This window comes from Rhincodon typus, chromosome 9 (assembly GCF_021869965.1).
Source record: "Rhincodon typus isolate 14 chromosome 9, sRhiTyp1.1, whole genome shotgun sequence".
NCBI classification, from domain to species: Eukaryota; Metazoa; Chordata; class Chondrichthyes; order Orectolobiformes; family Rhincodontidae; genus Rhincodon; species Rhincodon typus.
Window position 1 is genome coordinate 46,732,597 of NC_063340.1, and position 14,244 is coordinate 46,746,840.

At 39.4% G+C, this 14,244-nt stretch overlaps 1 protein-coding gene across 3 annotated transcripts in view; it reads left to right on the top strand.

Annotated features, from left to right (window-relative positions):
* nrxn1a (neurexin 1a) overlaps positions 1-14,244 on the top strand; it is a 1,567,205-nt gene that overhangs the window by 244,068 nt on the left and 1,308,893 nt on the right. For 2 of the 3 annotated variants that reach the window (XM_048601292.1, XM_048601293.1), the window contains exon 4: positions 4,573-4,584. The exons of the other annotated variant lie outside the window; for it this stretch is intronic. In XM_048601292.1, coding sequence (XP_048457249.1) covers positions 4,573-4,584 — 12 coding nt within the window. The remainder of the gene's footprint in view (positions 1-4,572; positions 4,585-14,244) is intronic. 3 annotated transcript variants of the gene reach the window in all.

Here is a 14,244-nt window from a genome sequence, read left to right on the forward strand (position 1 = left end):
TCAGCCTTCCTGCTCCTCTGATGCTGCTTGGCCTGCTGTGTTCATCCGGCTCTACACCTTGTTATCTCAGATTCTCCAGCATCTGCAGTTCCTACTATCTCAGGTGCATTTTACTACTTGTTTTACTGCCTCTGAGAGTTACTCAGCAAGGTTGGTATTAAATGCCAGGGATGCACAGATAATGGACATTGTTCAATTAAGGACCGGAAGAACTTATAGAGAGAGTCACGTGAAACTGCACTGGTAGTTCAGAAGCAGAGAAGGGTAACACTGAATTCTGTAAATAAGCTTACTCACAACGAACAGATCTGTTGTGTTTCGTACTTTAACATCCGACATGGATCCATTTGACAATTGGATGCTTCTTCCTGCTTGATGGTCATGCCTTTAAATCCTTCTCACTTGACATCTGATTCAAGCTAATGTTGGGAAAGATGAAATCCATACCACAAATATTGTTAGGTCACAACATCTTGACTAATGACTCTGAGTCAGAGTGATTCAGTGTGGACATTTCCAATAGATATGGGAATTGGGACTATATCACTATAAATTCCTAATACTACAGGGCTGACATACAGCTTGTGCTGCTCTCTCTAATTTTTTCTTCATAACTTGTTTATTGATAGCTTGAATTAGAATTAATCAATTAATTTTTTTGTTAAAAATAAAACTTATTGCTTATTTACATATTTAGCTCCTGTTTTGTTTATGCTGTGATGCCCCTTTTCAGGTTTTCCCATTTGTTTGTTCCTGTTTGTTTTAAAATTCTCCAGTTTGCCACTCTTTTTAATTGCTGGATTGTGTTGCCATGGCTTATTCTTCTATACTTACTCCTTTGTTCCATCTGATCTACTGCACCTTTTTCAATGGTATAAACTCATCACTTTTCCACCTCTCTTCAGTTCCGAAGAATTGCCATACTGGATTTCAAACATTTATTCTGTTTCCTTCTGCGCTAATGTTGCTCGATTGTATCTCTCGAGTGCTTTTTGTTTTTGTTTCAGATTTCCACCATCCACAGTATTTTGCATTTGCTTCACTTTTACACAACTCTGGTAACACTCAAGAAACTTGATGCCATCGAAGATAGAGTAGTCCATTTGATTGGCATCACATCCAGAAACAATCACTCTCTTTACCACCAACATACTGTGGCAGCCGTGTGACTGTAGAACTTCACCAAATCTCCTTCAGCAGCACTTTCTAAAGCAACAACCATGGCTAATTAGAAGGACACATACAATAGACATATTAGAGGACCACTACCTGCAAATTTCCCTTCAAGCCTCACATTTCTGACTTAGAAATATATTACCAGTCCTTCAGTGTTGCTTGGTAAAAGTCCTGGTACTGTCTCCCTAACAGCATTGTGGTGTCCCTACTCCAAATAGGCTGCAATAAGCTATGTTAGAAGCCCAAACTAACCACACAGACACTCACCGTCTGTGGCGAGCCCTACATGACATAATGGGATACAAAATGAAGCGGAACAGAATAGCAGACAAAAATACATCTCTTCCTGATGTGCTGAATGCATTTTACTCTCAGTTTGAGCTGAATGCCAGTGGAACAGTGTCACCTGCCCTGTCAGTCCCACATGCCCATGTTCCCTCAGTCACCGCTGCAGACTACAGATCGGCTTTCCCGAGAGTGAACCCAAGGAAAGCGATTGGCCCAGATGGAGTTCCAGGCTGTGCACTCATATCCTGTGCGGACCAGCTGCCAGGAGTATTCACTGACATCTTTAACCTCTTGTTGCTACAATCTGAAGTCCCCACCTGCTTCAAGAAGACCACCATCATCCCGGTACTAAAGAAAAACATGCAACGTGCCTCAATGATTACCACCCAATGGCTCTGGTTTCTATAATTATGAGGTGCTTCAAGAGGTTAGCGATGGCTCACATCAACTCTAGCCTCCCAGCCTGCCTCAATCCCTTGCAATTTGCCTACCGGTGCAACAGGTAACTGGTTAACCTAACACTCAGCCCTGGAACATCTGAATAGTAAGGATACCTATGTCAGGCTTCTACTTATCCACTACAGCTCTGCCTTCAATATCATAATCCTAACCAAACTAATCACCAAACTCTGAGACCGAGGTCTCGGCTCCGCCCTCGGCAACTGGATCCGCAAATTCCTAACCCATAGACCACAACCAGTGAAGATAGACAATGGCACCTCCTCCATGATAATCCTCAACACTGAAGCCCTGCAAGGCTGTGTACTCAGCCTCCTACTCTACTCGCTGTGCACTCATGACTGTGTGGCCAACTTTCATCCACATGCCATCTATAAGTTCGTTGATGACACCACTGCTGTAGGCTGGATGTCAAACAATGACGAGACAGAATACAGGAAGGAGACAGAATGCTCGGTGTCTTGGTGCAGAGATACCAATCTCTCCCTCAATGTCAGCAAAACTGAAGAGCTAATCTTCGACTTCAGGAAGAAAAGAGGAGGACATGCCCTATCTACATCAACAGAGCTGAAGTGGAGAGGGTCGAGAGTGTCAAGTACCTAGGACTGGCGATCACCAACAATCTGTCCTGGACCACCCACATAGGTGCGACAGTCAAGAACGTATAACAACGCCTCTTCTTTCTCAGGAGGCTAAGGAAACTTGGCAGTTGCATCACAGCTTGGTATGACAGCTGCTCCACCCAGGACTGTAAGAAACTATAGAAAGTTGTGAATACATCACACAAGCCAATCTCCTATCCATTGACTCCATTTACACTTCTTATTGCAGCAGAAAATCAGCCAACATCATCAAAGACCCCTCCAGCCCGGTTATAACTTTTTCCAACCTCTTCTGTCGGGCAGAAGATGCAACAGCTTAAACACATATACCAACAGGTTCGAGAACAGCTTCTTCCCCGCTGTTATTAAACTGCTGAACGGACCTCTCTAATTTCATATCGAATGTTGATCTTGCTGTTGTACACCTCCTGTGCAGCCATAACTTGTATGCCTCATTCTGTTAAATCACCCTGTGATCTGTATGTCTTTGTGTTATGATGTACCTGTACTGCATGTAAAGCAAAACTTTTCACTGTTCTTAGGTATGTTTGTCAACAATAAATCAAATCAAATCAAATCAATGGTCTAAGAAGGCAGCTGACCATCATCGTCTCAAGGTCAACTAGGAATGGTCAATAAATGCTGGTCCAGCCGGCAACGGTCTTATAGCATGAATTAATAATTTTTTAAAAATGGTTTCTCACCTTGCTTAACTGTTCATATTATTGGGCTTGGCTTTTGAAGAATTCTAATTCAGCACATGAGCAATCTTAATAATTTCCTTGTGATTTTATTTGAATACTTAATTGGTACATCACACGCTTCAGCTAAATCCTTGTTTTCGATGTTGGGACATCTAAACCTTAGAATTGACAAGGTAATTCCACAATCAATTAGACTGGAATGGAAAGTGAGTTGGGGAACAATTGTACCAGATGTTGGCCCACTTCAATGTCGATTTTTTTCTTCCATAATTTCCTGTGTAGAGCAGAAGTACTTGCATAGTAAAGGAAGGAAATGTAAGAAATGAGTGGGGAATAGACAAGGCTGTCACTGAGACATCAGTCCATTCAGGTTGCTGAAGGGGAAGGTGGAGAAGATGTGTTTGGTAATGTCACCCACTAATTACGGCATAAATGATGGAGGATATCATTTGAAGAGCTACGATGATGACTGAGAAACAGAAAGAATAGAATAGAGGATTTGTAGTCAGCTTAGCTTTGGGTATCAATGGTCTGTTGATGAATATTGGTATTACAATATGTGAAATGGCTTCTTTATGAGCAAAATAATGGCCTCCTGTGACATTATGACTCTGTCCTCCAGAGTTCCAGTGAAGCTCAATGTAAGTTTAAGGGACAGAAGCTCATCTTTCAGATGGGCATTTTGCAGAATTCTAGACCATTCACTTTCAGCCAACAAGTGGGGACAATGGACCTTGCCTAGATAATAAGGCAGCAGAGCTATTACTGCCTGGTTTCAAACCAGGGAACCTTTTGCATGTAAGGCAAATGTGATAACCACTACATTGCAGAAACACTTTGTACAGGATTTGAAAAAGATACTCCTGTTCTTTGATTGTAACCAGCAACAATTCAACATGCAAGTGAATGCATGCTTCCCAGGCCAGCTGTTACAGCATGTTTATTCTGAGTTTTAATTTTAACACACATACTCTCAATCTCCTCCTATTTCTCCCTCCTGAAAATTAATCCATACAATAGGCAAATGAGGAAGACTGCCCAGGTTGAAAGACACCCTGCTTCAATCCCCATTTTCATGTGAATTGCACAACGATCAGCTTTGAATGTGTACCATCAGTGGTGAACACAATTTAGACTCAACTCATTCACTTGCCTGTACACTTCCCTGGTGACCTGGATTTGGGGCTTAGCCTGTCTCTTTACCAGTTATGCTACTTCAGTGAAATGGCAAATAATGTTTTTTTAATCAGTTCACTCTGGTGTTTTACAATTTTTAAAGGTCATATTTGTGAATTAGCCATTCTTTAAAATGATCAATTCATGTTTGGCTTAGGAGCTCAGAGGAAAAAGAAACAGTATTAAAATAAAAGGTAATATTTGGAAATGAGCACACTGATCATTTTGGAGCTCATCTTGTGGTGTACAAGATGAATTGGTCCAGCATGTATCATTCTCATGTTTTACTGGATTTTTTTTTTGGGAGGTTGTTTATATTATCTGCACACCTTTAACAAAAAAAAAATCATGCTTAATGTTGTACTGAGCAAGCCTCAGGCAGCTGCTGCTGGATTTCTTGCTGAAGGAGAATGAGAGGCCTGATAAAAGTCTGATCATTTTTCAGAGGGCTGGCAAAATGGGTTATTTTTGATCTAATAGAAACAGAAAGAATTGAAAATGTTCAGCAAGTCTGTCAGCATCTCTACAGAGAGCGAGAGAAGCAGCAGTTGGTGACACCCCATGAAAAATAGTGCATTTTGTGAACCTGAAGCATTGACTTTCTCTCTCTCTCTTTCTAGTGATGTTGCCTGGCCAACTAAGTATTTCCAAGATTTTCTTTTCATACTTTAAATTTCTGCAATACCTTGCTGTTTATACTCTGCACCATACTGGGCATTTGTAAGATTGATTAGTTTCAAATTAGAAAATAGTTAACACTCAATGCACAGTGCAGTTTTGCTGTTAACAAAACCAGTCTTTTGTATGTTACTGTCCAGATATTGTATGGAGCCAAATTCAAAGGCATAGGGATGGTTGCATAATATGAATGAGTGAGTTGGGTGTGGTTGTCTGAAAAAGCAAAGGCTTTAAAGTGTATCATGCTGAAATCAGAGCCTTTGATGAACTGTATATATAGGGGGCAGAGAGTATAAAATTCAAGTTCATTTTTCTAAACCTGTATCTAACACTTCAACTTCACTGTGACTGCAGTTCCCAATTCTGGGCATGTAAGGCTGGATATGTCTGAGGGAAACGGATAAAATGGGAGCAGGGTGTTGGGGAATAATAGATGCAGAAACTTGCAAAGTATTACAGCTCACGACTCTCTCCCTTGTCCAGGTTCACAGTGTCTGCAGTCAATAGGTCACAAAGATGTGTCTCTGTAACTTGGATCCTTGGCTGATCCCACTGTTGTATTTAGCAGCATCTTAACCAACAATGCTGTAACAAAGTTCATTGATCAAAATACTTATTCAACACATCATAAGGGTTCTGAAGGTGCAGAATGTTTGGAACAATTTAAATGCATTTTGCATTATGGCCTGAATAGAGTTTCAAAAGTGGTTACATATTACATGCTTGACAAGCGATTTTGCTCAAGGGATAACTGTCGACTGAGATTTTGAGATAACCTCCTTTTGAAACGTGGAATTTTAAAATGTTTATTTGAGAGGGCAGGTGGCATATTGGTTTAACTAACTACTATGCTCTTCAACTTTTCTTTATCCAAAGTTGTTGATGGCTTGTCTTCCCATGATGTGCAGAGATAATTTATAACAGGAAGTTATTGTTCTGAGATTACTTGAGTTGTCAGTTTTTGAGTGAACTCTCTCAACCAGAATGATTTTCCGTACAGAGAAAAATAAAGGTTGAATTATGTTTGGCCACAATGACAGGGACAATGGGTAATGTCCAAATGCAAATATGCAGCAATAAAGTGTGAGGATAGAAGTGGACTCCCTAACTTTCATATATTCATCTTGTAAGAGGAGAAAGCCCTGAAAGTTTTGTGCAGCACTTGTAAATGAGATTGGAATTAAGGGCATAAGAATTCTTTCTGCTCAGGATCTATGCGAACGAGTTCTGCTTTATATTCTCATATTTTATACTCTCAGATGACATAAAAGCAAAAAAAAATTGCATTTCTACAAAAGCATTACATGAAGCATATTATTAAACTGGAGAGGGTTCAGAAGAGATTTACCAGGATGTTGCCAGGAATGGAGGGTTTGAGATATAAAAAATAGATTGGAAAGGCTAGGCTTGTTTCTCTGGAGGTTGAGGGATTACCCTATTGGGGTTTATAAAATCATGAGGGGCATACATTAGGAATGGGGGGAGTTCAAAACTGGGGGGCAGGGGATAAGGTAAAGGGGATGATTGATGAGGGAAAGTGGTCAATGTTGTCTACATGGGCTTCAGTAAAGCCTTAGAGAAGGCCCCTCATGGCAGACTGGTACAAAAGGTGAAGTCACATGGTATTAGGGATGAGCTGGCAAGATGGATACAGAACTAGCTTAGTCATAGGAGACAGTGGAAGGATGCTTTTCAGAATGGAGGGTTGTGACTAGCGGTGTTCCACAGGGATCAGTGCTGGGACCTCTGTTGTTCGTGATCTAAATACATGATTTGGAGGAAAACGTAGCTGGTCTAATTAGTAAGTTTGCAGATGATATAACGATTGGTAGAGTTGCAGATAGTGAGGAGGATTGTCAGAGGATACGGCAGGATATGGATCAGTTGGAGGCATGGGCAGCAAAATCGCAGATGGAGTTTAATCTGGACAAATGTGAGGTGATGCATTTTGGAAGGTCAAGTACAAGTGGAAATCATAGAATGAATGGCAGAACCCTTAGGAGTATTGATATGCAGAGGAATCTGGGTATGCTGGCCCACAGATCACTGAAGGTGGGAGTGCAGGTAGATAAGGCTGTAAAAAAGGCTTATGGCATGCTTGCCTTCATTGGAAGGGGCATTGAGTATAAGAATAGACAAGTTATGCTCAGCTTCATAGAACTTTAGTTAGGCCACACTTGAAATATTGTGTACAGCCTGGTCACCAAACTACCAGAAGGATGTGGATGCTTTGGAGAGGGTACAGAAAAGCTTTACCGTGATGTCGCCTGGTATGGGGAATTTTAGCGATGAAGAAAGGCATTATAAACTGGGTTTGTTTTCACTGGAATGCAGGAGGTTGAGGGACGACCTAATAAAAGTTTATAATGTTGTGAATGTCATGGATAGAGTGAAAAGTATGAGGTATGAGGGGTCAATTACTGGGGGACACAGGTTCAAGGTGTGAAGGAGGAAGTTTAAAAGAAATGTGTCCAGCAAGTTTTTCACTCAAAGAGTGGTGAGTGCCTGGAACACCTTGCCAGAGGAGGTGGCGGAAGCAGACACAGTAGCAACATTTAAGAAGCACCTGGATGAATACATGAATAGGAAGGGAATAGAGAGATACGGATCCTGTAAGTGAAGACAGTTTTAGAATGGAAGTGCAAAATGTGGCAGTGCAGGCTTGGAGGACCGAAGGGCCTGTTCCTGTGCTGTATTGTTCTTTGTTCTTTGTTCTAAGAGCTACATTTCTGAATTTGTTTTCTAAGGACATCATTGTAATGTCTCCTACTTCACTCCATTAGAGAAAGCTCAGTCTTGTCTTTTTGCATCCTTTAGGATTACACAATACTCTTCATCCTTCCAATTAACTACTCAGACATATTTAACTCGTCTACATATCTAAGTTGGATAATTATATACATCCATTTGCGAGGCCCAGAGTACAAGAAAATTGGAATATGGGTGCTAGCAAAGGAAAAGTGGAAAAATGATTTATGTTATCAATTGTACATGAATTGTGTTATGGCTACCTTTTACCAACCTTCCTTGCTGCAATAGAACTCTTGTGAACTAACCTTAGTCATTCATGGGATAGTTTACAAACAAGTCTTCTTTCTGGCTGTTTGCACTGATGGAGTAAGTGGCAATTGTGCCGAGCAGTGACTTTTGTAGACCCATGGTAGTGACTGTGCATGCTTAGTTTTGTATAATTATTTTGCAGAGTAAATGGCAGAAGCAGTGATTTCTGCAGTGTATTGTAGAATTGACACACACGGATTTCTCACCACATGTTTCGAGATGTCAAGAATTTTGGATGCAGTGGATGTAGAAAAGGGTGAAAAAGTATTGTTAAAGTAAGCTGTAGTGCATCAACTATTTATTTCATAATGATAGGTTCTATTTGCTGCTTGAACCATGTGATTTCACTGAGATTGATACATGTAGTTTTGTAAAGGAGCCATTATTTAGTCACTCTGAAAATATATATTTGCTGCAATACATATTTAGTTCCATTTTTTCATAACAGTCTCCAGATATTTTATTTCTCCTCAGCTGAAATGTAATTGAGGTTTTTCTTTTGGCTGGATGCTTATTGTTGCCTGTTGTTTTACTGCTTGAATGACAGAATCTTCTTTTCCCTTTCTTTCAAACACCACAGAACTCTGCCAGTTATATTTTCCATTCTCCCTTTCTGAACTAGAGCCTATGTCGTTTCCTTTGATTGACAGTTGATTGCACAGCATTGGATATGTCTCATGCTATTGCCTTCAGGATCCTTCAGCAGTATTGTTACTTAGCAACCCTGAACCTAGCCGTGGGATGCATCTTTCAGAGGTCGATTTTTTTCATCATCAGGCTGCTTGGGACTAAAATAGCCAAAATACTACTCCTTTCATATTATATATTGTCTTTATTCATTATACAGTTTTCTGACTGTATGATGATGTATGCACCAAACTGTGTTCACCAAATATCTTGCCTGAATGCAGAATTACAACTTCGTGCTCACAGTTTTGTAAACTTATTCAAAGTTATCATTCAAAATTAATTCATAGCTACTTGCTGGCTGCAACTGGAAGAGTCTATCATTAATATCTAAAATTATGTAAATTAAAATACAATGTTCGACTTACTAATGAGGGGCTTTCAGTGCTTGTTTTAAGTGAAAACTGTCAAAATAACTTAAGTAAATAAAGGATTTTAAAGAAATATTTAACTGTGAAATGTATCAAAGAGATTAGAAAAGCCTTTAGTTCTAATTTAAATATTGGACCTACAACAGAATTCATGTGGTGCAAACCAGCTATTTTAATGTAAATGAAGTGTTATACAGGTTATAATCTATTTCTGTAACATCTATTGCAAAATTGACTTAGAAGCAAAATTAAATTTATATATCTAGAGTTTGGAGTTGCAATTTATTCTTATGGGACATAAGTCAGATTTATCAGTCGCACCAAATTTAATAAGAACAGCTACAGGCTAGAAATCTTGCTTTCTCCAAAATAGTGCATATTTGGAAATGGGCCTGTCATTTAATCTCAGTTTTTTGGTGATTAGCGTTTTTAATGCAACTTACGAAAACAGTGTTCAGTTTCATGTTCAATTCTTTTTATTAGGAGCACTTAATCACACTCTTGTTATTTCACTTGAAAACGCAAAATAATTTCAGTCTGTCTGACAGTGAATCTTCTGGTGGCTGCCCCGTCATCAGTTTACTGAAGTCATTTCACGTTTAGTGGCAGTAAGTTTAGGACCTGGTGATTTTTGTTTAGAAAATGAAGGCTATTGATTAGAGACAAAGCACTAGCTATGTGCTGCTGGGCAGCTTGCAGGGTTTCATTGCAGTTTGGGTATTCAGTGAAAAGGACAGGATTTTAAGTTTTTGTGACACACTGGGAACAGGGGGGTGGGTGTCCAGTGGTACACAGGAAACCAGGACATCAGTACAAGGCACCCGACAGTATCTTTTCAAATAAGCCTCTTCCTTGAGTTTCTTGACCAGTTACCACAGGGAGCATGCTGGTGACTTGCATTCAACTGAAGTCTTTAAAGGAACACTCAAAATGTGCAGTTTGAAGAATTTCTGAATCAGAAGCGTAACTCAAGGAATTGGCAGAGTAGAATGAAGGGAATCAAAGGGTGTGCTGTTGGGGGCTGTGAGTTCCAGCAAGGAGATGCTCTTCCCTGCAGACAGGACAAAGGTAGGAGGGAGAATCTGGAAGTTGAAACCATGAAGGTATAGCTGAAGGTTGCACATGAGGTGAGTGACAGGAAAATTGTGCCATACTGGATTCAGGATCAAAAGCAGTTTGGGAAAGCAGTGTGGGAAAACTTAGTTCTGCAACTCATTCATCTCCACCATGACATTTACATTGCCCCAATTCCTTGGATGTTTATCTTCTCAAACCAATGTCACATTTTGCACGAAGTACCTCACAGGGACACCCAGCTTTCTCTCCCTCTGAATTGTTTTACATCCTCATATATCTATCTGCAAGTGATACAGACACTCTCTGCCCATTAATTCAACAGCTACTATTACTTTTCCGTTTCTTGTTCCCTTCCCTTTGTTGAGAAAGCACAGAAAACAAGGGGGAGGCTGAGATGCTGAGGTAGTTCTGCAGCTAGCTGTTAACTGAGAGGAGGCTGCAAAGAGAAGAGGAGGTGCTGGATATCAGTGGACCATCAGAGATGGGAGTCTCACATACCTTGTGTCACCAATGTATACCCTATAACCATGTAGCATACCATAATTAATCATACTGATGTGATGTTAGAAATGAATGAAATATAACAATGTGCATAATTGAGTGGCACGGCGGCTCAGTGGTTAGCACTGTTGCCTCAAGGTGCCAGGGACCCTGATTCAAATCCAATCTTGGGTGACTGCCTATGTGAAGTTTGCATGTTCTCTCCGTATCCACCTGGGGAGTTTCCATCTGGTGCTCTTGTTTCCTCCTACTGTCCAAAGATGTGTAGGTTAGCTGGATTGGCCATGCTAAATTGCCTTGCCATGTCCAGGGATGTGCAGGTTCTGTGGAATAGCTGTGGTAAATGTGGGATTATGGAATTAGGGTGGGGGATGGCGCGGTCTGGTTCTGGGTGGGATGCTCTTCAGAGGGTCAGTGCAGTCTTGATAAGCTGAATAGCTTCTTTCGGCACTGTCGGGATTCTATGCTTCTTACATAATGAAGGCTTACAGCAGTCTTACTGTGGCAGTTCTAATTCACATCAATGTGTAGATGACTTACCAAATGAAACTTTCAAGAGTGTTCATTTAAAGGTTGTATAATTTTTTTTACAAATTACTCAACATGATTTAGTTTGGATTCCCCTCTGATTTCTCCTTGCCAATGTTGTCACTGGTAATGGCATATTTCTAATTCATATACTGTGATTTCTTCAGCTCTTTTAATTTCCACTGTGTTCTTGCCTTCATTTCACTGAGTATCAGGGATTGCAGTTAAATTGTGAAAGCTACATTGCTGTAAATCAGTGATCAGCATATTGAAATTGACAGTCTTTTCACCTGAGTGAGTTGTGTGTGTGTCTCCTCATGCATCATAGATAATGTGCCAGAGTTTAAGAAATTAAAAACAGAAATTCAAAGAGAAAATACCACAAGCAAAACAAAACACATTATTCCAGCTTAATATGGATCATTGTTCAATGAGAGCAATTAAGAAAGGAAAAAAATAATTAACAGTTGACCAAAGTGTTTTACAGAGTGAAGCACTAAGAGTGAATGGCATGTGAATGGTTTGTTTATTTTTCTAAAACTGTTTAATGGATAGAAAGATGGGTTGCCTACGTTAATTGTCAAACTATGTTGCAGTGTTGCAGAAGAATGAAAAGTGCAGTTTTAATTTTTCAATTTTATTTTTGTGAAAATATAATTTATACTTAACAAAAATATCAAGAGACAGCTTATTTTTCCACAAAAAAACGAAATGCCTGACTTTGTGTGGTGACTTTCATGACCTCAGGTTATCCCAAATGCTTCACAACCAGTGAAATAGTTTTGAAGGGTAGTCACTGTTATAATGTGGAAAGTTCAGCATTCACTTTGTTCTCAGCAAGTTCCCACAATTAACCTTATGACAGTCAGGTAATTTGTTTTTATGATATTGTTTAAAGGATTATTTTAGATGGGATGCAACAAAATGCTATATTGAAATTTTAAAAATTGTGTGGATAACTTGACTATATAATTATACATGGGGTCTACATTCCCTCTATTTTCTCCAGCTGCTATGCAGACCTCTGAGGTGTGTGCATGACAGCGACAGGAGAAACCAGAAGTGAATGCATCAACTCATCACTTAGCGAGTGCAGACCTTCGGAGTGACAGCCGCACAACTTAGAGGGAGTGTTGCATGTGTGATTGGCCAAAGTATCTTGTTGAACTGCTTTAAGGAAATAATAGCTACATTGTTATAGTGGACTGGCAAATCTATTTATTTGTCCATTAAAGTACACAAGCAGTGACTATTTCAATAAAATAATGCTCTGTTACTTGGATATGGGAAGATTATCATGTGAGAACTGGGAAGCCATTTATTTCTTCAATACATAGCAAATGTGTGATATCCAGAGATGTTCCTCCTGCATGTAGTGAAATATGCAAGGGCTTAAGTACTTCATCTGTTTGAGAAAGATAATGAATTGAATGACAGGCAATGAGTCTATAATCTTGCTTAAATTTGGCTCAACCTTTTAAACCATCCTTGAACACTTACAGAGGTTGCTCACAACAAAGCATACAGATATTGGTTATTGGAGCAGCAGCTAAGGTGTGTGATGGTACCTTTCACTAAGACCCATTCAAAATTTGCAAATTCTTTGGAGTGTTTTGCCTTCCATATTCGAGCTACTGTGGAAAGCAGTCGAATGTCTAATTTCTACAACAGGGTAGTAAAGAAACAAAGGCAAGCAGAAACTTCAGCCGAACAACATTGTAAGATTTCAATATGGGTGACGCCAGTTATCCAAAAAGTGTTTCTGAGATATGGTATTAAGTTGTTTATTAGGAAGCAATCAATTAACTGTAACATGTAAGATGTGTATAGAAAATATGACCAATGACAAGTAAGAATAGTTCCTGTTGGCAACCAAATAGACAAAACAGATTTCTGCAACTAGAGATCTTGTTTTTTTCTGTTTTCAGTTTTTCTTTTTGTCTTTTATCTTTGATTTCATGAGTTACCTGAAGTTTTAGAAAGCCCTTTCCCAGTCTTCATCTGGAAAAAGACTCCTGCTAGTTTACCTCTGAGAACCCGTTTATGTTCCTTTTTCCTAAGGACTGGTAGCCTACCTTGTGTTAATTACTCATTCAATTTCATCTAACCTGTGTCTAAAGGACAGGAATATAAGAAATAACATCCCATTGTCCAGTGCCTTGCCTCAGAAAAATCATTCAGCTTATCTCATGATGGGTTCCCTTTATTAACTAGCAACCAGACATTTGTTTCGATAAGACAGTTTATCTACTCAGGAATGCCAACATGGAGATCTGTATCAGGAGACCTCAATATGACACTCCCAATAATACATATAGTCCTGAAATAATATAACATAGGATTATAATCATGCTTTCCTGCACCATTGTGAATGCACACATGGAATGAATCAAAATTATTTTTCTTCCACAAGTGATCACCTGTAACTCATTCAATCAAGCCATTTACAAGTATAAAAAGGTAACTGGAAATCAACGATTTAATTCACTGGGTAGAAATAAAGCTCCACTGTACCTGAAGTTGTCATGAAAAATTAAAGATTTTATAAAGTATGCAAGGTTCCCCAATTTAACTGCCCTTTCAACCCAGGTTGCTGGAAAGCACAAATCAGATTTCTGTACTGAACAAGAAATACTTTCTTATTGCAAGTAATTAGTATCTATCTACAGGGAAACAGTCATAAATCATCAGCATATAACACTATTAAAACTCTAATCCCCTTATAAATCCTCCCTCACATACAAACGTAGACGAACAGAGAAGGTAAAATAGGCTACAGACAGAAGAAAAAGACTGGAAAGATAATTCAACAGTCTTTCTTCCCAGGTTGTGTTGTTGAGATGGTGATTAAGATTCTTCTGCTAGCTAGCACTTTGCTTTAGCCATCTTTCTCTGGAAGCTTCTACTGGTTGGTAAGAGACACAAGGTGCTGGTTCC